This window comes from Paroedura picta, chromosome 3, assembly GCF_049243985.1.
Source record: "Paroedura picta isolate Pp20150507F chromosome 3, Ppicta_v3.0, whole genome shotgun sequence".
Taxonomy (NCBI): domain Eukaryota; kingdom Metazoa; phylum Chordata; class Lepidosauria; order Squamata; family Gekkonidae; genus Paroedura; species Paroedura picta.
The window spans coordinates 173,894,164-173,920,454 of record NC_135371.1 but is presented as its reverse complement, the minus strand read 5'-3'; the positions used below and the strand labels follow the sequence as shown (position 1 = coordinate 173,920,454).

The 26,291-nt window shown below is 54.8% G+C and overlaps 1 protein-coding gene across 3 annotated transcripts; it reads right to left on the bottom strand.

Annotated features, from left to right (window-relative positions):
* Nucleotides 1–1,703: 1,703 nt before the first annotated feature.
* On the bottom strand, nt 1,704–26,284 carry PPP1R3F (protein phosphatase 1 regulatory subunit 3F). 3 transcript variants are annotated; one of them, XR_013229677.1, is made up of 5 exons: nt 25,168–26,284; nt 10,258–10,313; nt 8,327–8,403; nt 5,527–6,840; nt 1,704–3,543 (listed from the first exon to the last, which is right to left on the bottom strand). XR_013229677.1 is itself a non-coding variant. In XM_077329729.1 (4 exons), the coding sequence occupies exons 1-4, from the start codon at nt 26,187–26,189 to the stop codon at nt 5,740–5,742; spliced, it is 2,256 nt and encodes a 751-aa protein (XP_077185844.1). In that variant the 5' UTR covers nt 26,190–26,284; the 3' UTR covers nt 5,362–5,739. The 3 variants fall into 3 exon arrangements, 1 of the variants encoding a protein (XP_077185844.1); XR_013229678.1 differs by having other exon boundaries at nt 1,704–3,540; XM_077329729.1 differs by lacking the exon at nt 1,704–3,543 and having other exon boundaries at nt 5,362–6,840.
* Between the last annotated feature and the right edge of the window lie 7 nt (nt 26,285–26,291).

Genomic DNA, 26,291 nt, shown 5'->3' with positions numbered 1-26,291 from the left:
GCTTTGCACGCCCAAGTTATTAAACCGGTGGGGAAATATCCTCTTCAAAGTGAGCACCAGGGAAGCAACTGCCACCGCCTGGTACATTTCCCCTCCACGTGGCGTAGAATTGCATCAATCCCCTAAATTCGGCAGCTGCTCTCGGTCCTGCAGCCGGCAGAATACACCTGACCCTGCGTGTCCAAGTGCCCGTCAAGTCACAGCGGACTTCTGGCCACCCCAGCACGGGGCTTTCCAGGCCAATGTCAAGCAGAGCTGGTTTGCCCCCACCTTCCTCTGCAGAGCCTTCCTTGGTGGTCCCCCATCCAAGTACAGGCCCTGCTGAGCTACCAAGTGGTCAACCCCCGCAAACAGGGCAAGCGAGAATCAGAGACGGTTTGCCACCATCTTCCTCTGAGGTCTCCCATCCAAGTATCGACCCTGTTTCGTTCCCGAGATCTGACCATACCATGCCGCTTTCTCTCTCCGCTCGGCCCAGCCACCCCCCGCCAGGAAGGACCGAGGAGGCAGAGGCTGTGACCAGGATGTTTTTATTAGTGCTTCCAATGCAGGCACAGCTCAGGTGATGCACACACACACGCACACGCACACGCGGCTCTGAAACCACCTGCTCCATCCTCGGGGCCCTCGGTCTGGTCACCGACAAAGGGCATCGGACACTCGGCGTGAAGGAAAAAGGAGACGCCCCCAAACCATTCTCCTTCGATTCTGTCTCGCTCGAACCTGCTCCCCTGGCTGAAAAAGTTGGAAAATATCCTCTCTGGAAGCAAGGTGGGAAATCTCGTTCTAAGTCCAAGATATTTGGGCACCGTGAGGTCGAGGAGGAAGAAAGCAGGGGAGGGTTCACCCAGCGTTGGCCAAAATGGCTTTCCAGATGTCCATAGACTACGATTCCCAGTGCTGGCAGGGGCTCATGGGGATCATAGTCCATGGACATCTGGAGAGTCACGGTTTGTGGGTCTTTGAATACAATTCCTCAAGCTCAAAGTATAGCGCTTACCTGGCAGTGAGGACCATTTCTCTCTCTGGCTCTTGAAACGTTCTAATAAACGCGTCCATCTTCAAGGTGCCACAAGGCCCTTGGTCATTTTGGCAGCTGCGGCCTGACGCAAGCAGGAGGCCCACAGCACCTCGACCAAAGTCAAACCATGGACCGAATACAATCACCAAAAACCAGCACTGGGGACCAAGCGAGCACAAACATCAAATGCTGGCAGAGACACACTAACCAAAGGTCTACACTCCATCTTGGATGCATACAACATGCCAACAAATTGATGCCTCGGTACCGGTTTGCTACAATGGGGAGGGGGGGGGGACAGGGGGACGAAGGCAGATTAAAAACCGTGCCGAGGAAATAACGAGGTATATTGGCCTCTTATTGTACAGCTCGGGCTGAGGGTGAGGAGAGATACGCCCCACGACCCCCTTTCTCGAACGTCGAATTAATACTATCCAGTGCGTGCTTTTGTAGAGCCAGCCCGGCCCGCGGAAAGAGGTATTCTGAAGACGAGCAAAAAGATCTAAGAGGGATACCCTGGCACTGAGCTTTGATCCAAACTGTTTCTCGTATCCAGGGCTGGCCAAACGGCGGCTCTCCAGAGGTCCGTGGACTACAATCCCCATGAGCCCCTGCCAGCATGCTGGCAGGGGCTCATGGGAATTGTAGTCCACGGACCTCTGGAGAGCCGCCGTTTGGCCAGGCTGGCCGGTGGTGATGGTTAAGGTGAAATTTGAGCTGCGGACCTTGCGACAAACGCTCTTAGCCCTTGTGCTTTCGTTAGGCCCTGATCCAATTAATGAACGCTCATCAATGGACTTTGACTGCAGTTGGAGGCATTACCACCCACAGACCTCTTTCCCTGGGTGCTCAAATAGCTTTGCAAGTGTCGGTTCTCACCATCTGATCTAAAGCGGAAAGCTGCTAACCTGTCCGACTGGAACGGGCAGAGATACATACCCTCCGTCCGCAATCCCCGTATAAAGCCCGTTAGATAGGCCTGAATCAGTTCCTTCATGGGAAAGAAACTGGTTGGAGGCATCGTTTGTGACTGAGTAGACATCTGAAGCAGGAACGGGACGCTCTGCCACCAACTCACACCCTTCCCAGCCACACGATATCAGGTTCCCGCTCGGGCCCAGCCCCAGAGGTCGAAGGGATCTGCTAAACAAGAATCTCGGGAAAGCTCACGGCTTCTGAGGGGGATTCAATTATGGTGAGACGGCAGGCTTTCTGATAGGGTCCCAGCTGCCATGAAGAGATCCAACTTCCTCCTTACTCCTTGGGAGGCCTTCTTCACCCACCCCAGGACTTCCTCACCCATCACGGGCAAGGGTGACCCACCCATAAGGACAAGCGAACGGGGTACACCCACCGTATCTATATCAAGGGAAAGTTCTGTTCCCCTGACCAGCCCCTTCCTGGTTGGTTACATTTATTGCTGTTTACAAAAGAGGAAGGCAAGGACTTCCTTTCATTTGATTTTAAAGAGCCGGGCAGGACACAGCACCAAAATTGGGAGCAGCAGGGAGGAGCTGTTTTATGTATCAAGGCCTCGTTCTTTATGGGGGGGGGGGGGGAGGCAGGTAAACAATGGCTGGGCTGTACCTCATCAGACTCTCATTTAAAAAAAAAATACAAAGGCATCTACGAGGGAGAATTTTAGCCTAACTGCCCCCGGGCCTACCAGTTCACTATGTGACTATGCCGCTTGATACAGAATTCAGGCACATCAGCTACTGCTGTTGTCTAAAGCAGAACGGTACAAAGACCCTCGGAGAATTCGGTTTGAGAACTCCAAACCCTTGACGCTAGGCTTCGTTTCCACCCCGGTGATGGGCTCGCAACGGAGAAAGACACGGGGCAATCCAAACGGTGCAGAGAAGGAGAGCATGACCAATGTACAGGAACAGCTATGGGTCACTGCAACACAACCCACGCAGACAAAACCTCCTGGGAGATCGTGCACCGTGGTCGGGAACTTTTCTGCCTCCTCCTTGCCAGCCCACACGCCTGTGCAGGCCTTTTACTCTGCCTCACAGCAAACAATGGGGTTTGGGCTGGCTTTTCTACAAAAGTGCGGGGCAGAAGCCAGATGGGGTGGGGAGCCGAGAGCCCGGGCCAGCCGAGGTGGCGTCGAGGTGGAACAGTTGCTTTCAGACGTATTTGCGCTACTAGGTCGATGGTGGCCTATCGGACAAGTTGGCTAGGACAGAAGGGGAAACGGTGAAGGACAGACTTCGTAACCCTGGGACAAATCAATGAGTGCATGGGCACACCAACACGCACGCAAGTACACACACACACACGCACGCACGCACACAGCTGTGACCGATAGTTACATTCCAATCTCAGCTTCCGTTTGGGGGACGGGGAATTCTCCGCCACGAGGTCCGGCCTGGATGCCGATGTCTCTGTTCGCAAAGTTACGGACGACGTCCTGCCTCCGAGTTCGGATCGGGAGAGGGAAGCGGCGTCGGGATCCGCGCGAGAACGTTGCTCTCTTCCTCCACAAGGCCTCACGGACGAGATCACAGCAGCTGCTGACAGCACAAACATTCAAGAGGAAGTAACGAAGCACATGTTAAGCAGCACGGAAGGGGCCGGGGGGCCGGGGGAAGGTGCTGTCTGTTCGTGGCGCGCCCAACGCCCGTCCTGCCTATTGCACATGAAGTTGTTTCCGATCGGCCGTTCGGTTAGGGACACGTACATGTGTGTATATGCAGAAATATACACGTATACAATAATAAATTATTTTCACCGTCGGCAAACCCAGCACACTGGGCTTGCACGGCTAGTGGTTAATAAATAAAATCTATTCTGAGGAGTGAGTTCTATGGGTGGGGCGGGGGTCGAGCCTCCCCACCAGGTAAAAAAATAAATACGGGGCCATCTATTTGGGAGGAGGTCTTCCGTAGTCCTCGGGGCTGAGCCCTGCCGGCGGCAGACGAACACGGGGGCACATCCAGGAGCCCAAAAGGAGCAGAATTGGAATCCTCCGTCCGAAGGGTCTTGCTGAAAAGGGTGGCGGCACGGAGACGTCCCCTCGGGGGCAGCCTGGAATGAGCGTGGCTGAATCCTGCGTGGGCGGGATGGGCAGAAAAGCAAAGTCCCGCTGGGCAAGGGGAAAAGAGGCTCCCTGTCTGCCGATGGGATGAAAACGACATGACATTTCGGAAACTGTGGGCATTTCCGCACACGTCCCGTAGAAACGAGATGGAAAAAAGCAGAGCAATGGTCAATAGATTGTGTTTAGCATGAGGACTTGGCTGGATTATGCTCTAGGGCAGGGGTAGTCAAACTGCGGCCCTCCAGATGCCCATGGACTACAATTCCCACGAGCCCCTGCCAGCATTCGCTGGCAGGGGCTCATGGGAATTGTAGTCCATGGACATCTGGAGGGCCGCAGTCCGACTACCCCTGCCCTCTGAGGCTCGGGGCTGTATCTGTGCATCGGGGGCCTATTTCACTGCTGCCACGCACAAACTCTCACTGGCAACTGTACTCTCAACTGTACTTTGGGTTCTTTAAACTGTGTGTGTTTTACTTTTGGGAAGAGAAATTATAAGCTACCACAGCTCACTGCTCCTTGCACCAGTCCCTTTTTTGTCAAACCCGGCAGGGTGGGGATCTCCCGCACTTGAAGAAACACAGGTGTCAAGCTGCCCACCTGGCCAGGGCCCAGCTACAGCACCGACTCCTGTTCTAGATAAAATTAGTTTTGCTTCCCATTGTAAAAGCCCCCCCCCTCCCCTCAAGGTTCTTACACTGGCATCTAAAACTAGAATACTGGTTATTGTTTCCAGATCTTATTTTTCTTTTTAAAAAAAACAAACACGTTTTCTTTTTGTGTTCCGCAGGAAGCCGAAAGTTGAAAGATACTCACGTTGTGTAGCTAAAGGATATACTAATTTTTGGGGGTTGTGTTTTTAAAATCCGGTTGCAAGTTTCCGCTGCCGTGTCTCCTCGGCAAATTAATCGGACTTAATTAATTAATTAATCCTAATGAAGGATGCTTTGAAGAGGAACCGCCGAAAACCAGACAGCTAGAAAGGGGAAAGATGAAAATCTGCTGAATCCTACCAGGAAGATTTTTTATTTTTTAGGGGGGCGGGGCTTTGGGGAAGTGCAGATGTCTGTTATAGATGCTCCTAATGAAATGGGAATTGTTTTACAGAGACTAGGAAACGCCAGCATTTGGAGGGGGGGGTCCTTGAGTGGGACCCCCTAAAGTGAGGCCTCGGGGTAGGCAAAGTGTGGCTCACCAGATGTCCATGGACTACAATTCCCACGAGTCCCTGCCTGGCAGGGACTCGTGGGAATTGTAGTCCATGGACATCTGGTGAGCCACACTTTGGTTACCTTTGCATGTAGTGGAAGGGCAAGGACACCTCTTGTGCTGCCCTCAGGCGCCCCGTACAAAGGGAGGATGCAGGAGTGGTGGACCACCCTCTCGAGTCAGCCCTGATCACTTCCACGTGAATGACCATCAGTAAAGCAATTTTCTCAGCCTCTGCCTCTTGTACCTCACAAGGCTTCTACAAAAAGTGCCTGGGACTTGGAGAAATTCAGACTGTTAAGTCGAGATGCGCCCTGATCCCTCAAGATGGGTCTCCCGTCCTTTCTCTCTCTCTCTCTCTCTCTCTCTCTTTCTCTCTTCTTCAGACCTCGGTGGCTCAGAGAGGAGGTGCCAGGACAACCGAGGCCCTTCTCACAGTCCCTCTGGGAGCCCTGCCAGACTACGAGAACCAATCCAGCAGAAGGTACAGGGTGACGGCCACCAAGGGCATGCAGCTGCTGAAGGCTACCGGCAGGAAGACAAAGAGGCCGAGGAACCGCAGGGACCGCGTCAGGATCCGTTCGAGTTCGCTGTGGGAGTTGGGGGTCTTGCGGGCCTTGAGGACGTTGTTGCCCTCCCCGAGCCAGAGGCTGCCTTGCCCTATCAAGAGACCCTGGGCCTTGCTCTGTCCGTGGGCACCGACGGGACTGGAAAGCAGGTCTGGGGGGTGGCTCGGGAAGGGCGTCGGAGTCCGGGCGGGGACCACCAGGGGCATCACCGTGGCGTCCTGAACCATGGGCCGCAGGACGTGGGGCAGCGCCGCCCTCAAGCCGGCAAAGGCGTCGGAGTCCTTGATGGGACTCTGTGGGATGCCTCCTTCTTCCAGGCGGTTGAGAAAGCAGCCTTCGAGCAAGACGGGCGGGCTCTCGCGGCCCTGCCCGGCCAGCTCTGGCGGAGCCAGGGTTGCGTATCCGGGAGCCAGTCCCTCCTCCTCGCTGTCCCGGGAGTCGTCGTCCCGCTGCTTCGCGTAGTGCAGGGTGATCTCCTCCGCCAGGGAGCTGTTCAGCGCCCTCTCCGGGCCCGCCCAGTTGACGATCAGGTCGCGGTCGGTCAAGACGCTCTGCCGCAGGGCGATGAGGGACGGCACGGGGCTGCCGGGGTTCTCCGAGCTCTCCTCGGACCAGTCGCCTCTCCCTCCCAGCTCCTCCGCCCGGAGCCGGCTCAGGTGCGACAGGTAGAGCTGCTCCAGCTCCCGGTCAATGGCGTCCTCTTCCAAGCGGTGGGGCAGCTCCTGGTACCTCCGGAGCTGTTCCTCCAGGCACTCCTCCATGAAGGAGCCCTCAGTGGTCAGGTCCCGCCTGCTGAACTCGGGCACGTCCCAGGGTGCCAAAGGGTGGGTCTCCGCGCCGGGTGGAAAGCAGCACGGCACCTGCAGCTCCTCATGGGAGGCAGGATGGACCTTCAGGGCGAGAGGCTGCGGGGAGTCGGTGAAATCCACCGGACGGTTTCTGGAGGGCTCCTTCTTCTCCGGGGAGTCGGTGGTGATGGTGAGCTCTGGGATCTAGGAAATAAGGGTGGAAGACAAAGAAGGAACGTTGAAGACAGATGAGGAATGTGTTTATGGCTACCTTCCACGGGGCTCCCACCCTACCGTAACAGATCCAGGGGGATCCACTGGAATGCAATCATCTTGCTAGCATCCAATAAACTCCTTGGGCCTATCTTTCCTGCTTACAATGCCTTGCTAAATGCTTCCTGGATTGCTGCCATTAAATAAGAACGTTAGAAGAGCCCTGGTGGATCAGACGTGGTCCATCCAGTCCAGCTTCCCGCCTCGCACAGTGGACAACCAGTCCGTCTTCAGGGCCAACTACAGGGCAGAGAGATCCTCATCTGATAAGAACATCAAGAGAGTCCTGGTAGGTCAGACCAGTGGTCCATCTAACCTAGCATCCTGTCTCATACAGTGATCAACTATTTACTTTGCAGGGCCAACAAAAGGGCACAGAGACTGAAGCCTCCCCCTGATCAGGACATCAGAAGAGTCCTGGTGGGTCAAGCCAGTGAAGGTCCATCTAGTCCAGCATCTCACTTCACAGTGGCCAACCAGTTCCTCTGCAGGTTCAATAACAGGGCATAAATGCCGAAGCTTTCTCCTGATAAGAACAGGACAGACCAGGAGTCCATCTAGTCCAGCCTCCCGTCTCCCCCAGGGGCCAGCCAGTTCCTCTGGAGGGCCAACAACAGGGCAGAGAGGCCGAGGCCTTCCCCTGAGAAGACCCTCAGAAGAGCCCTGCTGGGTCAGGCCAGGGAGGGTCCCTCCAGTCCAGCCTCCTGTCTCACACAGGGGCCAGCCAGTTCCTCTGGAGGGCCAGCAACAGGGCAGAGAGGCCGAGGCCTTCCTAAGGACATCAGGAGAGCCCTGCTGGGTCAGACCAGGGGTCCATCCAGTCCAGCCTCCCGTCTCACCCAGGGGCCAGCCAGTTCCTCTGGAGGGCCAACAACAGGGCAGAGAGGCCGAGGCCTTCCCCTGAGAAGACCCTCAGAAGAGCCCTGCTGGATCAGACCACTGAAGATCCATCGTGTCCAACATCCCCTTTCACACAGAGGCCCTCTGGAGGGCCAACAACAGGGCATGAGGACTAAGACCTTCCTAAGAACATCAGAAGAGCCCTGCTGGATCAGACCAGGGGTCCATCCAGTCCAGTCTCACACGATCACCAACCAGTTATTCTGGACGGCCAACAAAAGCGCAGAGAAACTGAGGCCATCCCCCGATATTGTCTCCTGAGATTCAAAGGCTGACTGCCTTTAAACATGGAGGTTCCCTTTAGTCACCAAGGCTAGTGGCCAATGGTAGGCATGTCCTTCAAGAATCTGGATGGACTGGATGGGCTGGATCCATTGGCTGGATCCAACATGGCTTCTCTTACATTCTTATGGGTTGGCTGTTGGCTTCGCTTATGTTTCGAAGTCATTTGCTTTGGGACAGAGGACCTTGAACCAACGTGCACCTGCAGCGAAGTGAAGGCTGTGTTTGGTCTTACCTGGGTCATCAGAGGAAAGGGTTGGGAGGAAGGGGAATTCAGGGGCTCCCTGATGATATCGTATTCAGCATTCCCTTCTGCAGAGAGGAAGAGAAAGAAAAAGGGGGAAAAAAGAGTAAAGATCATTTTGTTTTCCTTCTCTAATCAGAATATTTTTAGATTCAAATGGGTAGCCGTGTTGGTCTGGAGTAGCACAATAAAGCCAGAGTCCAGTAGCACCTTTAAGACTAACAAAGATTTATTCAGGGCGTGAGCTTTCGAGTGCAAGCACTCTTCCTCAGACTAAATGAAGAACCATCATCTATAAGGGCCCACTGGACTGGAATCCTGCAACGCATACGTCTGTGATTGTGCGTACTTTATTCAGGTCACACGATTTGACTTTTTCTCGTGGCAGACTTTGCACTGATCGCAGCTGAGCCGTGAGCACAGTTCACCAAGCACTGTTGCTCATCTAGTCTCCCAGCGGAGGCCCCAGAACACCGTACAGACAATCAAACTGTGGAAATAGTTTCACTCGACAGCCTGTGCCCAGCAAATCAAGACAGAGCTTCCAGAAATCCACTCCTTCCCACCCACACCATTTTTGACACATAAAGCTGGAAGGGACCTCAAGGTCATTTAGTCCAACCCCCTGAACAATGCAAGAAATTCACAACTACTTACCTCACCTTATTTCCTCTGTGACCCCTGCTCTATGCCCAGAAGAGGGCAAGAAACCCTGTGCTGATACAGCGTGGTGCAGTGGTGAAGAATGGCAGCTTTTAATCTGACAAGCCGGGTTTCATTTCACTCTTCTCACCATGCAGCCAGCTGGCGGATCATGGGCTAGTCAGAGTCCCATTAGAGCTGTTCTCTCTGAACATTTATCTTAGCCCCACCTCCCTCCCAGGGTGTCTATTGTGGGGAGAGGAAGGGAAGGCAACTGAAAGCCGCTTTGAAAATTCTTTCAGTGAAAAGCAGGGTATAAAACTCAACTCTTCTTCTTCCTGACCCTAGCGTGACAACCGGCATTACACTGGGCATTTCCCAGGAAAGGCTGAGGGGCTGGGGAATGTTCAGCCTGGAGAAGAGGAAGTTGAGAGGGGACAGGATGGCTCTCTTGAAGGATTGGAAAGAGCAGGGAATGGTTCCTGTTGGCTGCAGAGGAGAGGACTTGCAGTCATGGTTTTCAACTATGTGTAGAATGATATTGGCTAGTTATCAGGGGAAAGAATTTAAAAGCCAAAGTAGTTCAGTAGTGGAATGGGCTGCATAAGGAGGTGGGGAGCTCCCCTCACTGGCAGTCTTCAAGCAGCGGCTGGACAGATCCTTCTCCTGGATGCTTGAGGATGATCCTGCACTGAGCAGAGGGCGGAACTAGATGGCCTTCATGACCCCTTCCCACTCTAGGATTCTAGGAGTCTAGTTCAGCAGTGGAAGGGGCTGCCTAAGGAGGTGGGGAGCTCCCCCCTCCCTGGTGGTCTTCAAGCAGCGGCTGGACAGAGACATCCTGGATAATTCAGGCTGATCATCCATTGAGCAGGAGGTTGGACTGGATGGCCCGTATAGTTCAGGAAAAGAATTTCACAGCCACAGTAGTTCAGCAGTTTAATCGACTGCCTAAGGAGATGGTGAGCTTCCCCCACTGGCAATCTTCAAGCAGCAGCTGGGTAGATACTTATTGTGGATGTTCTACGCTGGTCTTGCGGTGAGCAGGGGGTTGGACTAGATGACCTCTATGGCGCATTCCAACTCTAGGATTCTATGATTTTATCCAAGTAACTTTGTGAATTGTTTAATACAATGCCACTCTATTGCCTGAGTAGAAATGCCCCCTTGCATAGTTGGTGGAAAGCCAGGAGAGGAGACCTTATGCTCCATGGAGGTGCTCTTGCTGACATTTTCTGCATAACTGCCCCCCTGGAAACACCTGGACAGGTAACTCCTACCTTCTAGACAGGTGGGCAGTGTGACGTCTTCGACCCGCAGCTCATTCTCACTTGACCTGCAAAGTAAGATCAGGAAAAAAAAAATAAGACAAGCGATGGAACGCAGGTGATGACAAAAATTGCTTCCTTAAACAAAGGTAGGATCCACCATGCTTAAGAAGATACCTGCTTACTAAGCAAACATTCCAGGGGCAACTTTAATGTGTCCTTGTCGATCAACAGTAACCAGCAATGAGGACCCTTACAAAGACATGGAATATCCCACTGTTCTCCCACCCTTCCTGTGGGGGGCTCAGAGAGATCTCTCCTCTGGTTTATCCCATGAAAATACAGGAGGCTGCCTTATAATGATTCTGATCACTAGTCAATCAAGGTATTAAGACTGGTAGCAGTTCTCCAGGGTGTCAGGCAGAGGCTCTGCCACTGAGCCAGGGTCTCAGGCCAAGGTCTTTCCCATCCCCTCCTGCCTGGTCCTTCTAACTGGAGATGCCGGGGATTGAACCTGGGACCTTCTGCCTGCCAAGCAGAGGCTCTGCCACTGAGCCAGGGTCTCAGGCCAAGGCCTTTCCCATCCCCTCCTGCCTGGTCCTTCTAACTGGAGATGCTGCTGGGGATTGAACCTGGGACGTTCTGCCTGCCAACCAGAGGCTCTGCCCCTGAGCCAGGGTCTCAGGCCAAGGTCTTTCCCCTCCCCTCCTGCCTGGTCCTTTTAACTGGAGATGCCGGGGATTGAACCTGGGACCTTCTGCCTGCCAAGCAGAGGCTCTGCCACTGAGCCAGGGTCTCAGGCCAAGGCCTTTCCCATCCCCTCTACCTGGTCCTTTTAACTGGAGATGCCAGGGATTGAACCTGGGACCGTCTGCCTGCCAAGCAGAGGCTCTGCCACTGAGCCAGGGTCTCAGGCCAAGGCCTTTCCCATCCCCTCTACCTGGTCCTTTAACTGGAGATGCCGGGGATTGAACCTGGGACCTTCTGCCTGCCAAGCAGAGGTTCTGCCACTGAGCCAAGGTCTCAGGCCCAGGTCTTTCCCATCCCCTCCTGCCTGGTCCTTCTAACTGGAGATGCTGGGGATTGAACCTGGGACCTTCTGCCTGCCAAGCAGAGGCTCTGCCACTGAGCCAGGGTCTCAGGCCAAGGTCTTTCCCATCCCCTCCTGCCTGGTCCTTCTAACTGGAGATGCCGGGGATTGAACCTGGGACCTTCTGCCTGCCAAGCAGAGGCTCTGCCACTGAGCCAGGGTCTCAGGCCAAGGTCTTTCCCATCCCCTCCTGCCTGGTCCTTCTAACTAGAGATGCTGCTGGGGTTTGAACCTGGGACCTTCTGCCTGCCAAGCAGAGGCTCTGCCCCTGAGCCAGGGTCTCAGGCCAAGGCCTTTCCCATCCCCTCCTGCCTGGTCCTTTTAACTGGAGATGCCGGGGATTGAACCTGGGACGTTCTGCCTGCCAACCAGAGGCTCTGCCACTGAGCCAGGGTCTCAGGCCAAGGTCTTTCCCCTCCCCTCCTGCCTGGTCCTTTTAACTGGAGATGCCGGGGATTGAACCTGGGACCTCCTGCCTGCCAAGCAGAGGCTCTGCCACTGAGTCAGGGTCTCAGGCCAAGGCCTTTCCCATCCCCTTCTGCCTGGTCCTTTTAACTGGAGATGCCAGGGATTGAACCTGGGACCTTCTGCCTGCCAAGCAGAGGTTCTGCCACTGAGCCAAGGTCTCAGGCCAAGGCCTTTCCCATCCCCTCTTGCCTGGTCCTTTTAGCTGGAGATGCCGGGGATTGAACCTGGGACCTTCTGCCTGCCAAGCAGAGGCTCTGCCACTGAGCCAGGGTCTCAGGCCAAGGTCTTTCCCATCCCCTCCTGCCTGGTCCTTCTAACTGGAGATACCGGGGATTGAACCTGGGACCTTCTGAGGGTCAGGGATGATAGCTTCCAGGTAGGGCCTGGGGATCCCCTGGAATGCCGCATACCTCCCCCTCCCCAAATCCACTCCATCCCCAGACCATCAACTTACACAAGGGCATGATTGGACCGTGTAGACCGTGGGGGACCAGCAGAAAGGGGAACATATACTCCTAATACTGGCAGGAAAGGGCTGTTTAATATTCCTTACAAGGTGGGGAGACGGACTCCTCCCTTCGCTCCATCCCGCCTGATGTTTCCCTTTGCGATTTTTCTTAAACCGACTTTTAACTGCCACAGAATCTGGAAACGGAACTCCGGAGAGCGGCGGTTGGGCGGAAGGGAAGTTCTCAGGAAAAGAAAATGCCTCAAGCTAACCAACACATCTGCTTGCCCTCCCCTCCCCACCTCCCAGGGCCCTCCGTCGTTTCCGCCTTCGAGACGACCGGGGAGGCAGCAGGCCTATACTGCCCTCCCGCGGCCTGAGCACACACTCGAACGCAGAACCGTGTCTTCAGACGGCAGGGAAGGCCGCTCAGAGGCACAGAACGGGGTCCCATTAGGGTCTGGAGGATCTTGTTCCGCAGAGGCCCTGTCTTGAACCGCCCCAGATCTGACTGCCCTGAAAATTCGAAGTAAGGAGCACTCCACGGGTGTCCCACGTCTGGAGAAGCCGGATACCAGCAACCCAGGTCCGGATGAATCCAGTGGCCAGGAGGGGCTGTTTTGGAGCAGGCCTAACCAGGCATCCCCCCAGTCTCCATAGTTCTCCTCTAGAAGCACAGGAAAAGTGGCCTAAGCTGATCAGACCCATGGTTCATCAAGGTCGGTGTTGTCCACTCAGACGGCAGCAGCTCTCCAGGAGGTCTTTCACAGCAACTACTCCCTGGGTCTGTTTCAAGTGGAGCGGCCAGGAAGTCTTTCCCATCCTCTCTTGCCTGGTCCTTTTCACTGGAAATGCTGCTGGGGATTGAACCTGGGACCTTCTGCCTGCCAAGCAGAGGCTCTGCCACTGAGCCAGGGTCTCAGGCCAAGGTCTTTCCCATCCCATCCTGCCTGGTCTTTTCAAGTGGAGATGCCGGGGATTGAACCTGGGACCTTCTGCCTGCCAAGCAGAGGCTCTGCCACTGAGCCAGGGTCTCAGGCCAAGGCCTTTCCCATCCCCTCCTGCCTGGTCCTTCTAACTGGAGATGCCAAGGATTGAACCTGGGACCTTCTGCCTGCTAAGCAGAGGCTCTGCCACTGAGCCAGGGTCTCAGGCCAAGGTCTTTCCCTCCCCCTCATGCCTGGTCCTTTTCACTGGAGATGCTGGGGATTGAACCTGGGACCTACTGCCTGCTAAGCAGAGGCTCTGCCACTGAGCCAGGATCTCAGGCCAAGGCCTTTCCCATCCCCTCCTGCCCAGTCCTTCTAACTGGAGATGCCGGGGATTGAACCTGGGACCTTCTGCCTGCTAAGCAGAGGCTCTGCCACTGAGCCAGGGTCTCAGGCCAAGGTCTTTCCCTCCCCCTCCTGCCTGGTCCTTTTCACTGGAGATGCTGGGGATTGAACCTGGGACCTCCTGCCTGCTAAGCAGAGGCTCTGCCACTGAGCCAGGATCTCAGGCCAAGGCCTTTCCCATCCCCTCCTGCCCAGTCCTTCTAACTGGAGATGCCAGGGATTGAACCTGGGACCTTCTGCCTGCTAAGCAGAGGCTCTGCCACTGAGCCAGGGTCTCAGGCCAAGGTCTTTCCCTCCCCCTCCTGCCTGGTCCTTTTCACTGGAGATGCTGGGGATTGAACCTGGGACCTCCTGCCTGCTAAGCAGAGGCTCTGCCACTGAGCCAGGATCTCAGGCCAAGGCCTTTCCCATCCCCTCCTGCCCAGTCCTTCTAACTGGAGATGCCGGGGATTGAACCTGGGACTTCCTACAGGCCAAGCAGAGGCTCTGCCACTGAGCCAGGGTCTCAGGGCAAGGTCTTTCCCATCCCCTCCTGCCTGGTTCTTCTAACTGGAGATGCCGGGGATTGAACCTGGGACCTTCTGCCTGCCAAGCAGAGGCTCAGCCATTGAGCCAGGGTCTCAGGCCAAGGTCTTTCCCTCCCCCTCCTGCCTGGTCCTTTTCACTGGAGATGCTGGGGATTGAACCTGGGACCTCCTGCCTGCTAAGCAGAGGCTCTGCCACTGAGCCAGGATCTCAGGCCAAGGCCTTTCCCATCCCCTCCTGCCCAGTCCTTCTAACTGGAGATGCCGGGGATTGAACCTGGGACCTTCTGCCTGCTAAGCAGAGGCTCTGCCACTGAGCCAGGGTCTCAGGCCAAGGTCTTTCCCATCCCCTCCTGCCTGGTCCTTTTAACTGGAGATGCCGGGGATTGAACTTGGGACCTCCTGCCTGCTAAGCAGAGGCTCTGCCACTGAGCCAGGGTCTCAGGCCAAGGTCTTTCCCTCCCCCTCCTGCCTGGTCCTTTTCACTGGAGATGCTGGGGATTGAACCTGGGACCTCCTGCCTGCTAAGCAGAGGCTCTGCCACTGAGCCAGGATCTCAGGCCAAGGCCTTTCCCATCCCCTCCTGCCCAGTCCTTCTAACTGGAGATGCCGGGGATTGAACCTGGGACCTTCTGCCTGCTAAGCAGAGGCTCTGCCACTGAGCCAGGGTCTCAGGCCAAGGTCTTTCCCATCCCCTCCTGCCTGGTCCTTTTAACTGGAGATGCCGGGGATTGAACTTGGGACCTCCTGCCTGCCAAGCAGAGGCTCTGCCACTGAGCCAGGATCTCAGGCCAAGGTCTTTCCCATCCCCTCCTGCCTGGTCCTTTTAACTGGAGATGCCGGTGATTGAACTTGGGACCTCCTGCCTGCCAAGAAGAGGCTCTGCCACTGAGCCAGGGTCTCAGGCCAAGGTCTTTCCCATCCCCTCCTGCCTGGTCCTTTCAACTGGAGATGCTGGGGATTGAACCTGGGACTTCCTGCCTGCCAAGCAGAGGCTCTGCCCCTGAGCCAGGGTCTCAGGCCAAGGTCTTTCCTATCCCCTCCTGCCTGGTCCTTTCAACTGGAGATGCCGGGGATTGAACCTGGGACTTTCCGCACATTGAGCACATGTTCTACTGCTAAGCCACAGCCTCTGCTCTATGCCCTACATTTGAAAGCATGGCATAGTGGGGACCATTGCACATTAATTTCCTTATCGATATTTTGAATTTTTTAAACAGAAACTTATATTTAGATCTGCCACTGCTGCTGTCAGAAAGCCAGCACGGTGGTGTAGTTAAGAGTAGCGTCCTCTACTATGAAGAACTGGGTTTGATTCCCCCACTCCTCCTCCACAGGCAGCCAGCTGGGTGACCTTGGGCAAGTCACAGTTCTCTTAGAGCTGTTCTCACAGGGCAGTTCTCTCAGAGCACCCTCAGCCCCACCTCCCTCACAGGGTATCGGGTGTGACGACAGGAAGGGAAGGCGATTGTAAGCCGCCTGGAGACTCCTTCGGGTAGTGAAAAGCAGGGTATAAAAACCAACTCTTCTTCTTCTTCTTCAGTGCCAACTCAGCATCGCCAGCACAGGGGGGGTGAAATGGGGGCCAATTTCCGTGCCACGTCTCTAAATTATGCTGGCATGGGGCTCAGCGGCCGTCGTAAGCTGTCTGCAGGCCGGCCTCCACCCACGCGGGCAGCCAATTTTTCGAACCTCCCAAGGCCCAGATTCAGATTCATCACTGACTGTGCTTCTGCCAGACTCTAGCCCCCCCCCTTGCCTGCCCCCACCTGCCTCCCCAGGGCAGTCTGCAGTCACCTAAAATAAAAGCACCACGAAAGCCAGCTTCCCGCAGCAGACGAGAACATCCGAATTCATAAAGAGAATCGGGACTTTCACTTCTGCTGGGACCCATGAGTCAGCCGCTGGGGCAGACCCCCCCCCTCCCCATGGGGAGTCTAGACCTTCCAGGGGGTGAGAGGGGAGAAAGGTTAAGGTCTGGGAAGGCAGAGAACAAAGGCCCACCTGCCTGGCGAGACAGAGAACTGCCTGTGGGAGTCACAGTCGATGCGTTTGAAGCTCGGTGGAAAAACACACGAAGTTTGACACACTTGACAACGGCTGGGGCTTATTTGCCCATCGAGACAAAAACCCGTCTACCAACTAGGCACAGCAGCCGGTGGAGAGGGGTGTGTGTGTGTGTGCATGCTTTCTTTATGGTTGTTTTTAAAAATTTCTTCATCAAGGGGAAATAGAGTGGTTGCCACGGGGAAGGGGGTGTTGCAGAAATAAGGGGGAACTGGTAGAAATTGCATCTTCCCTTCTGCCAGCTCCTACTCTTCTTTTTGGCCTACATGAGTTGCCATCGTAGTAGTAAAGGCGAGGGAAGGGAGCAAAGGGAGGGCTAAAGGCATGGGTAGTTCCTGGCGAATTGTAGATACAGCAGAAAGCAGGGGTTTATAGGGTCTCCGAATCTCTTTAAAGCTCTGCTTACTATTCCCTGCAAAAGATGCAAAAGCAGCTGAGTGGAGGGTGAGCTGCTTGCTCCCCATCATTCAAGAGTTTCAAGCTGTCTTTTGTAGTCTCTTTAAAGAGACTGCACAAGGCAGCTGAAAACAGCTCAGCGGCAGGGAGCAGGTTGCTCCCTGAAATTCAGAGTTTTGGGGGGGCTTTCTGCAAATACTAAAGGGGTTTGCTGGGCCACAAATCGCAAACTGATGTGAACTGCATTTTTCCAGTTCATGTCCATCCCGATACAAGTGGTTATGAAAGAAAATTATAAACAGCAGAGTCAAAGGGCAGGAAGATCTTGGCGAGATGCAATTATGCAAAACTCAGTTGTGATAAAGAATACTACAGAGACCATTTACAACTGCTGTAATTGGCAATCTTCCTAGTTTTGGTAAGCTAGTTAGCACCTGGAAGGACTGAGGTGTTCCAGAATTTATTGGGAATTATTGCTTTTGCTAGGAATTATTAACATGCACAGGAGCCTCTTGTGGCGCAGAGTGGTAAGGCGGCAGACATGCAGTCTGAAAGCTCTGCCCATGAGGCTGGGAGTTCGATCCCAGCAGCCGGCTCAAGGTTGACTCAGCCTTCCATCCTTCCGAGGTCGGTAAAATGAGTACCTAGCTTACTTGCTGGGGGGTAAACGGTCATGATTGGGGAAGGCACTGGCAAACCACCCCGTATTGAGTCTGCCATGAAAACGCTGGAGGGCGTCACCCAAGGGTCAGACATGACCCGGTGCTTGCACAGGGGATACCTTTACCTTTTATTAACATGCACACACACACCAACCCCCAACCCACAAAAAGCTTTCCTAGTCAGACAAGTTTTAACCCCTTTGTTAGGTGTTAGGAGTAGCTCAGTCATGCAATCCCTCACTAGGAGGCTGTTAGAAGGGCCGGCGGTAGAAAGAAGCCCCCAATAGCTCTCCCCACCACCTTCCAAATAACCCACCCTTAGCAGTCGATCAGTGACCCTCACAGGATGCATACAAGAGAAGCAACTCCATGGGACACCTGGCAAGTGTCCTAAATCGATCCTACTCTGGTGTTTTTAAAGCAGTGGTTCTCAACCTGGGGGTCGGGACCACTTGGGGGTTTGAACAATCCTTTCACAGGGGTTGTGGCAGGGCAAGCAGCTTGGCTGGGGGGGCATCATCCACACAACAACCTTGTGGGGTAGATCAAGATAGAGTGTTCGTCTGTCTGGAGGATTGGAAAAGTGCGAGATAGGCAGGGTGGGACAAGAGGCAGAGCTGAACTGAGAAACCCCAGAAAAAATCCAATTGATAGACACTCATGATCTTCATGCCATTGGTCAGTTTGGGTTTAATTTCCGTGAAAGAACCCTTGCATGGTTTTATGGTTGGGCGTCACCGCAACACGAGGGACTGTATTAAAGGGCCGCGGCATTAGGAGGGGTTGAGAACCATTGGTTAAAGGGATTTTACTCCCAGGAAAGTAATTTTAGGACAGTAGCACAGTTTCAGAAGGTGGCCAAGCTGGTCTGCGAGAGAACACCTGGATTCTAGTCCAGCAGGGTTTCAGAGACCAGAAAAATCCGGGGTGCTGCAAGTCAAGGTCAAATCTCCCTTCATCAGGTACAATTGAAAATGAAGACCCAGCGGCCCTCTTACCCAGGTCAGAAAGGTCTTACAAAGAATATACAAGGATGTCAGCGATGGGTTTGAATCTGACAAAGGGAACTTTGAAAGCTCATCTCCCGGAAAGCTAGTGGGCCCCTAAGGTTGGTGCCGGACTCAAATCTAGCCGTGCCTCTCTCTTGGTCCCCATCCGATCCAGGGGAGACTCCGAACACATCTGGCCCCACAGCCCTGTCTGCCTCCTCCGCGAGCTGTAGAAAATACCAAAATCACCTGACAAAGCAAGTGACAAAGGTCGTCACGGATGCTGCACGTGAAAGGTGGGTGGGGATTTCTGCAGAGAGGGGAACAAGATACCATCTACTCATTTTTCAACACCACCATCAATTTGGGAGACCACAAAGGAGCGTCATTCTCACCTGGGGCTGGCACAGAACACCGTCGACAAACTTTTTCGCTGTTCTAAATCCTCACTCCCCACAAGAATTTGAAAGAACCCCTTTCAAATATTCTGTCGGAGAAATAACAGGTTGAGATCTTTTTTTCTAAACACCGATATACTTTTTAAATGATAAAAAGGACATTCTCACACGGGATGCCATCCTCCAGGTGGGGCCTGGGGATCCCCTGGAATTCCAGCTCCTCTCCAGACTGCAGAGCTCAGTTCCCCTGGAGGAAAGGGCTGCTTGGGAGGGGGGACTCTGTGGCCTTGGACCCCACTGAGGGTCAGGGATGCCAGCCTCCAGGTGGGGCCTGGGGATCCCCCGGAATTCCAGCTCCTCTCCAGACTGCAGAGATCAATTCCCCTGGAGAAAAGGGCTGCTTGGGAGGGGGACTCTGTGGCCTTGGACCCCACTGAGGGTCAGGGATGCCAGTCTCCAGGTGGGGCCTGGGGATCCCCCGGAATTCCAGCTCCTCTCCAGACTGCAGAGATAAGTTCCCCTGGAGGAAAGGGCTGCTTGGGAGGGGGGACTCTGTGGCCTTGGACCCCACTGAGGGTCAGGGATGCCAGCCTCCAGGTGGGGCCTGGGGATCCCCTGGAATTCCAGCTCCTCTCCAGACTGCAGAGATCAGTTCCCCTGGAGGAAAGGGCTGCTTGGGAGGGGGGACTCTGTGGCCTTGGACCCCACTGAGGGTCAGGGATGCCAGCCTTCAGGTGGGGCCTGGGGATCACCCGGGATTCCAGCTCCTCTCCAGACTGCAGAGATCAGTTCCCCTGGAGGAAAGGGCTGCTTGGGAGGGGGACTCTGTGGCCTTGGACCCCACTGAGGGTCAGGGATGCCAGCCTCCAGGTGGGGCCTGGGGATCCCCTGGAATTCCAGCTCCTCTCCAGACTGCAGAGATCAGTTCCCCTGGAGGAAAGGGCTGCTTGGGAGGGGGGACTCTGTGGCCTTGGACCCCTCTGAGGGTCAGGGATGCCAGCCTCCAGGTGGGGCCTGGGGATCTCCTGGAATTCCAGCTCCTCTCCAGACTGCAGAGATCAGTTCCCCTGGAGAAAAGGGCTGCTTGGGAGGGGGGACTCTGTGGCCTTGGGCCCCACTGAGGGTCAGGGATGCCAGCCTCCAGGTGGGGCCTGGGGATCCCCTGGAATTCCAGCTCCTCCCCAGACTGCAGAGATCAGTTCCCCTGGAGAAAAGGACTGCTTGGGAGGGGGGACTCTGTGGCCTTGGACCCCACGGAGGGTCAGGGATGCCATTTCCTTCCTTCACAGAGCCCTCCTGGGTGGCCTCCCATCCAAATCCTAACCCTGCTTAACTTCCAAATTCTGGCCACTCCAGCAAGGGGCTTTCCAGGCAACGTAGAAGCAGAGGTGGCTTGCCCTAGCCTTCCTCTGTACATCCTTTCTTGGTGGTCTCCCTTTCAAGCACCTACCCTTATTTTCCTAGACCACACCATCTTCCCTCCCAGGTTCCAAAAGGCCCTTAGCATAACTGTTCCTTCAGCCACCATCCTTGGTCCTTCCTGGCCCCTCTGCTGTCCCACGCGAAAAGCCGCAAGCCCCCTTTGGCAAAGGCATTGCTGTTTGCCGTCAGCATCACATGACTCGGACACGTGGCCACCAGGCCTACAGTGACATTCCGTGGGCAGGTTTTGGGCTAGGGCAGGATGTAAAAAGGGGACAACGTGCTACAAAAGCTACCTCAGACATGGGTGGGCTTGCTGAGTGGATGGCATTGCTCAAGATAGAGAGAGAGAGAGATGCCAGGGTGGGCACCCATTTGCCCTTCGGAACGTCCCTACCAAGCCATGAAGAAACATCTTAAACAGGAGGAAATATCTTGGGCAGATATCCCACTGAGAAACCCAGTGAGTCCTTCAGTTGTGGTTGAATCATAGAATCATAGAGTTGGAAGGGGCCATACAGGCCATCTAGTCCAACCCCCTGCTCAACGCAGGATCAGCCCTAAGCATCCTAAAGCATCCAAGAAAAGTGTGTATCCAACCTTTGATTGAAGATTGCCAGTGAGGGGGAGCTCACCACCTCCTTAGGCAGCCTATTCCACTGCTGAACTACTCTGACTGTGAACATTTTTTTCCTGATATCTAGCCTATATCGTTGTACTTGAAGTTTAAACCCATTACTGCGTGTCCTGTCCTCTGCAGCCAACGGGAACAGCATCCTGCCCTCCTCCAAGTGATAACCTTTCAAATACTTAAAGAGGGCTATCATGTCCCCTCTCAACCCCCTTTTCTCCAGGCTGAACATTCCCAAGTCCCTCAACCTTTCTTCATAGGGCTTGGTCCCTTGGCCCCAGATCATCTTCGTCGCTTTCCTGTGTACCCTTTCAATTTTATCTATGTCCTTCTTGAAGTGAGGCCTCCAGAACTGCACACAGTACTCCAGGTGTGGTCTGACCAGTGCCGTATACAATGGGACTATGACATCTTGTGATTTTGATGTGATGCCCCTGCTGATACAGCCCAAAATGGCATTCGCCTTTTTTACTGCTGCATCACACTGCCTGCTCATGTTTAGTTTACAATCCACAAGTACCCCAAGGTCTCGTTCACACACAGTGCTACCTAGAAGCGTATCCCCCATCCAGTAGGCATGCTTTTCATTTTTCTGACCCAGATGCAGAACTTTACACTTATCCTTATTAAATTGCATCTTGTTCTCATTTGCTCATTTTTCCATTCTGTTCAGATATCGTTGAACTCTGTCTCTATCTTCCGGAGTATTTGCCAGTCCTCCCAATTTGGTGTCATCTGCAAACTTGATAAACTTTCCCCTGAGCAAACATCAAAACTTCACACGATGACTGTTATTACTCAAGAGGAGAGCTGGAAGGAGTACATTAGGCATATCGAAACGGTTCCGCAGAAGCACTGAGAAACACAGGATTTCATAAAAGGTAAAGGTAAAGGTATCCCCTGTGCAAGCACCGAGTCATGTCTGACCCTTGGGGTGACGCCTTCTAGCGTTTTCATGGCAGACTCAATACAGGGTGGTTTGCCAGTGCCTTCCCCAGTCATTACCGTTTACCCCCCAGCAAGCTGGGTACTCATTTTACCGACCTCGGAAGGATGGAAGGCTGAGTCAACCTTGAGCCGGCTGCTGGGATTGAACTCCCAGCCCCATGGGCAGAGCTTCAGACTGCATAACTGCTGCCTTACCACTCTGCGCCACAAGAGGCTCTGACAGGATTTCATACTGGGTGCCAAATTCTATTTTCTGAGAATATCAGTGTTCCTAAAACTGTTTCTAAGCCTTCTGGCCTGCCTTGGACATTTTACAAAACTTGGCAAAGTATTACCTTGTCCCATTTTAAGGCCCTGTTGAACCGCGAAACCAGACTTCTCTTATACCCTACGCGAGTCCCGTGAGGTAGGTTATTATTAAGCGTTATTGTTATTACCTCCTTAACGAAGACAGAACCCAGGGGATCTTAAGACATTTTCCCAGGGAGCAAGGAAACAACTGGCTGAGCTTCCCCAGGCGTAACAAGGGGAAAGCAACAGGCTACTCCAGCTTCTCATCCAGAGACAACGCGACAGACCGAAAACTGTTCGACACCTCAACTTCACTGCAAGTGTTAAGATATATATATATGGGGAGGAGAGGAATCTGGTTTTCAACAACAGCTACAGAGTTGTCAAGACTGTGTAAGGGAAGGAATTCGGTGGTGCTGGAAAGAGTCACAATGAATCTCTTGATGGCCCCTAGGTGGGACTGGATGGGCCATGGGCCTGGTCCAACATGGCTTCTCTTAGGTCCTTGTGTTTGGGGGCAGGGACGCTCTTGTCTTCTTGGTGCTTGGGGGGCCACAGTGGGAGGGCTTCTGAAGTTCTGGCTCCACTGGAGGGACTCTTGACGGCCCCTGGGTTTTGACCACTGTGTTGGACTGGGGGGACCATTGGCCTGGTCCAAAATGGCTTCTCTTAGGTCCTTTTGTTTGGGGCAGGGATGCTCTTGTCTTCTTGGTGCTTGGGGGGCCACAGTGGGAGGGCTTCTGGAGTTCTGGCTTCACTGGAGGGCCTCCTGATGGCCCCTGGGTTTTGACCCCTGTGTTGACCATTGGCCTGGTCCAACATGGCTTCGCTTATATTCTTATGTCTGGGACACAGATTCTCTGTCTTTCTTAGTGTTTGGGAGGGCCACAATGGGAGGGCTTCTGGAGTTCTGGCCCTGCTGTTGGACTTCCTGATGGCCCCTGAATTTTGGCCACTGTGTGACGCAGATGGGCAACGACCAGGGCTTGCCCCATCCCAAGGAAGGGTGACAACGTCTGCCACAGATGGTCCATCTATTTATCTAGACCACTTCCATATCAACTCTCCAGAGAACCAACTCTGCTACTGCTATCTGACTATCCAATACAACGCGTGCTCAACCGTTGAGTCTTTCATATAACAGTATTATTTTTACCACCAATGGGGAGGGCACCAAATGTCTCGGGCTGTCCCCAAGCTGTGGATGTCATAACCATGTGTTGCCTTGTGATAGTTTTCATTTTGTGCCTGAGCTATACGGCTTCAGACTGCAGTCGGGGGCTCACATATGCTCCTCCATATTTAGGGGCGGGAAATCCCTGTTCATCAGTGACGCCAACAACCTGGTGAACAAAAACATCTTGCTCCTTTAAGGAAGACTTCCTGCATGAAAACAGGCAGCTGAAAGTTTTCATGGAGGTAAATGACATGAGCACACATGGAACTGCCTTATACTGAATCAGACCCTTGGTCCATCAAGCTCGATATTGTCTACTCAAACTGGCATCCGCTCTCCAAGGTCTCAGGCGAATGACTTTAACACTTAAACATTACCTCCTTCTTGGAGGTCTTAACTGGAGATGCCGGGGATTGAACCTGGGACCTACTTGATGCCCAGCAGAGGCTCTGCCACTGAGCTGGAGTCTCAGGCCAAGGTCTTTCCCATCCCCTCCTGCCTGGTCCTTCTAACTGGAGATGCCAGGGATTGAACCTGGGACCTTCTGGATGCCAAGCAGAGGCTCTGCCACTGAGCCAGGGTCTCAGGTCAAGGTCTTTTTCATCCCTTCCTGCCTGGGACTGAACCTGGGACCTTCTGCCTGCCAAGCAGAGGCTCTGCCACTGAGCCGGGGTCTCAGGCCAAGGTCTTTCCCATCCCCTCCTGCCTGGTCCTTTTCACTGGAGATACCACTGGGGATAGAACCTGGGACCTTCTGCATGCCAAGCAGAGGCTCTGCCACTGAGCCACAGCCCCTGTTAAGGGGGAAAGGCATTTGTCTTCTCCAAGTTGTCAGCAATGGTAGGGTTTATTCAGCTAGGGTGATTCTTCTGGAACCATCGTCTTGGGCACCTAGCTTCTGTGCAGAGGGGAACCTGTTTGTTTGGTCTGGAGGAGGATTCCATGATGTGACCCCTCCTCGCTTTGCAAAGGAAGCAGTATATTCCAGGTGCAGGTTTTGACCTCAAGGACAGATCGGAAGAACCATGTGGCCCAGTCAGGAATTCCCAGAAAGGGGCGCATGGGTACTTACACTTGCGGCCAGAAACACCAGAAGATGTGCAGCCACTTACATGAATTCTAGGATGCTCCTGAAAGCCCGTTTCATTTTCTACCACCCTTTGTGTAAAAACGGGGTTCGCACATATTCACTGTCCTCTTGCTGAAACTACATGCACACATGAGCAAGCTACAACGCTGCTTCTAAGCTTGGTTCAGACATGAAGCAGAACCACGGTTTGCTTGGGAAAAGAAGATCTGGCTGGCAGACGACCAGCTGAACTTTGATTAGTTCCACAATCCCGCTTTTATCGCTTACGTGCAAGACGAGAATTTGTTTTGCGTGGTTTTCAAGGATAGCCCAGGGGAATACGTTAGAAGGTCCATATTTGCGACATCATGCTAAACCACGGTTGACAAACCACCTGCAGCCCATGGCTTTTTTTTACAGGCTCCATAAACCTTAACAAACCAGTTAATCATTAGTGGAGTGGCCTACATTTAGAGGATCATACAAACCACGGGGAGTTAACCATGGTTCTGTAGCATGTCTAAACCGAGTCTTGGTGTTGTGAGTGAAAACGCCCTAAACGGGAAAGGGACACGATCACACATCTTCCCATAACCATACGCACATTCTGTAGGACCATCGCTGGTGCAACCTAGACAAAGAAGAGTGGGGGGGGGAGGGGGGATCCACGAAAGGACCCAACGGGGCAGTCGGCAAGCAGTAATTCGAACTAAGCTCACTCGAGCACTTAATAAGCCACACTTTCTCTTTCCCTCACGGACACAAAACTGCAGACCACGCTCTCTTCAGACCTTGCATCTAAAAGACAAAGGGGAAAATGCAATCTCCATGCATTTCGGTATCACCGCAAACCAGCCAGCAGCCACCATTCTCCAGAGGGGAAGAAGGAATGAGTTTAACCGGCAACACCAGCATATGAACCAGGAGCATGGATGACGATGTCTCGGACCAGGGCAAGGGTGCTGATGGATGCGTCATGTTCAGGCAGCGGGATCTGAGGGACATTACCTGGTTTTGATCGGCCTCATACAGCTCTTGAGGCGTCGCGATTCGCCTTCCTTGCTGGGCCTCTTTGGTGGACCGAGGGGAGGCGCTCCCCCCTTGAGCACCACGCTGTAGTTCTTCCCCTGGTTGTTGGCCCAGAAGACCCCTTCGTCCGTCTGGTAGCGCACCACGAAATCCAGCCGGGCGCCCCCTTCCTCCTCGTCTTCCTCCTCCTCCTCGTCTTCCTCCCCAAAATCCAGGCGGAAGGCGAAGCGGTCGGTCAGGCCCCCGTCCGGCGAGCCGTCGGGGATGTAGAGGGCCGGGTAGTCCCGGTGACTCTGCCACCGGTCCCGGCTGGCCCTGACGTGCACGGCCTTGCGGTAGGAGACGTTGAGCACCCGCACGGTGCCCCGCAGCACCCGGGGCTCCCCGGCCTCCGGGGGCAAGACCTCCTCCAGCTCCACCTTGCTCTGCTTCAGGCGCTCCAGCCTCTCGCCCTCGCCCTGCCCCGGGGGCACCAGCACGAAGGAGGGCAGCAGGTAGGGGCCGGGGGCGGGGGGCCCGGCCAAGGCGGGCACGGCCACCTCGGGGGGCGACTCCAGCGGGGGCCACGGCTGGTAGCGCCGCCAGCGGGCCAAGGGCAGGCCCAGGGCGTCGGCGAAGAGGACGTGCCGCCCAGCGCCTTGCGGAGAGGGCTCGGCCACCCCTGGCGGCAGTGGGGAGCAGGCCTCTGGTTGCCCCGGAGGATTCTGGGAGGGCAGCCCTTGGCCATCTCCCCGCGGGGCCTGCTGGGAAGGGGGCCCGGGGGGAGGCTGCGGGGGCGGCTCGGGCCGCGGCCGGGCCTCGTCGTCGGGGGGCTGCGGCCGGGGCACCGGGGAGGAGCGGGGCACCAGGGCCCGCGACGGGGGCGGCTCCTCCTCCTCCTCCTCCTCGTCCTCCTCTTCCCCCTGGGCCGCCTCCAGCGACGGCAGCAGCAGCAGCGGCGGCGGGGAGGAGGCGGGCGAGGCGGAGGAGGAGGCGGCGGCGGCGGCCCCCGCGCGGGCCATGGCGAAGCGGACGAGGAGGCGGCGGCGGAGGAAGCGGCTGCCCGGGCCCGGCCTGCGCCTGATGCCGCCGCCGCCGCTGCTGCCGCTGCCGCCGCTCGGGGG

What these genes read in the sequence shown, in the direction of transcription:
- PPP1R3F (XM_077329729.1), bottom strand. Translation starts at nt 26,189, where the DNA reads ATGGCCCGCGCGGGGGCCGCCGCCGCCGCCTCCTCCTCCGCCTCGCCC. An exon ending in ATGAGGCCGATCAAAACCAG is followed by an intron (nt 10,314 to 25,167) that starts GTAATGTCCCTC and finishes CTTACTTTGCAG; the next exon opens with GTCAAGTGAGAATGAGCTGC. An exon ending in ACTGCCCACCTGTCTAGAAG is followed by an intron (nt 8,404 to 10,257) that starts GTAGGAGTTACC and finishes TCCTCTCTGCAG; the next exon opens with AAGGGAATGCTGAATACGAT.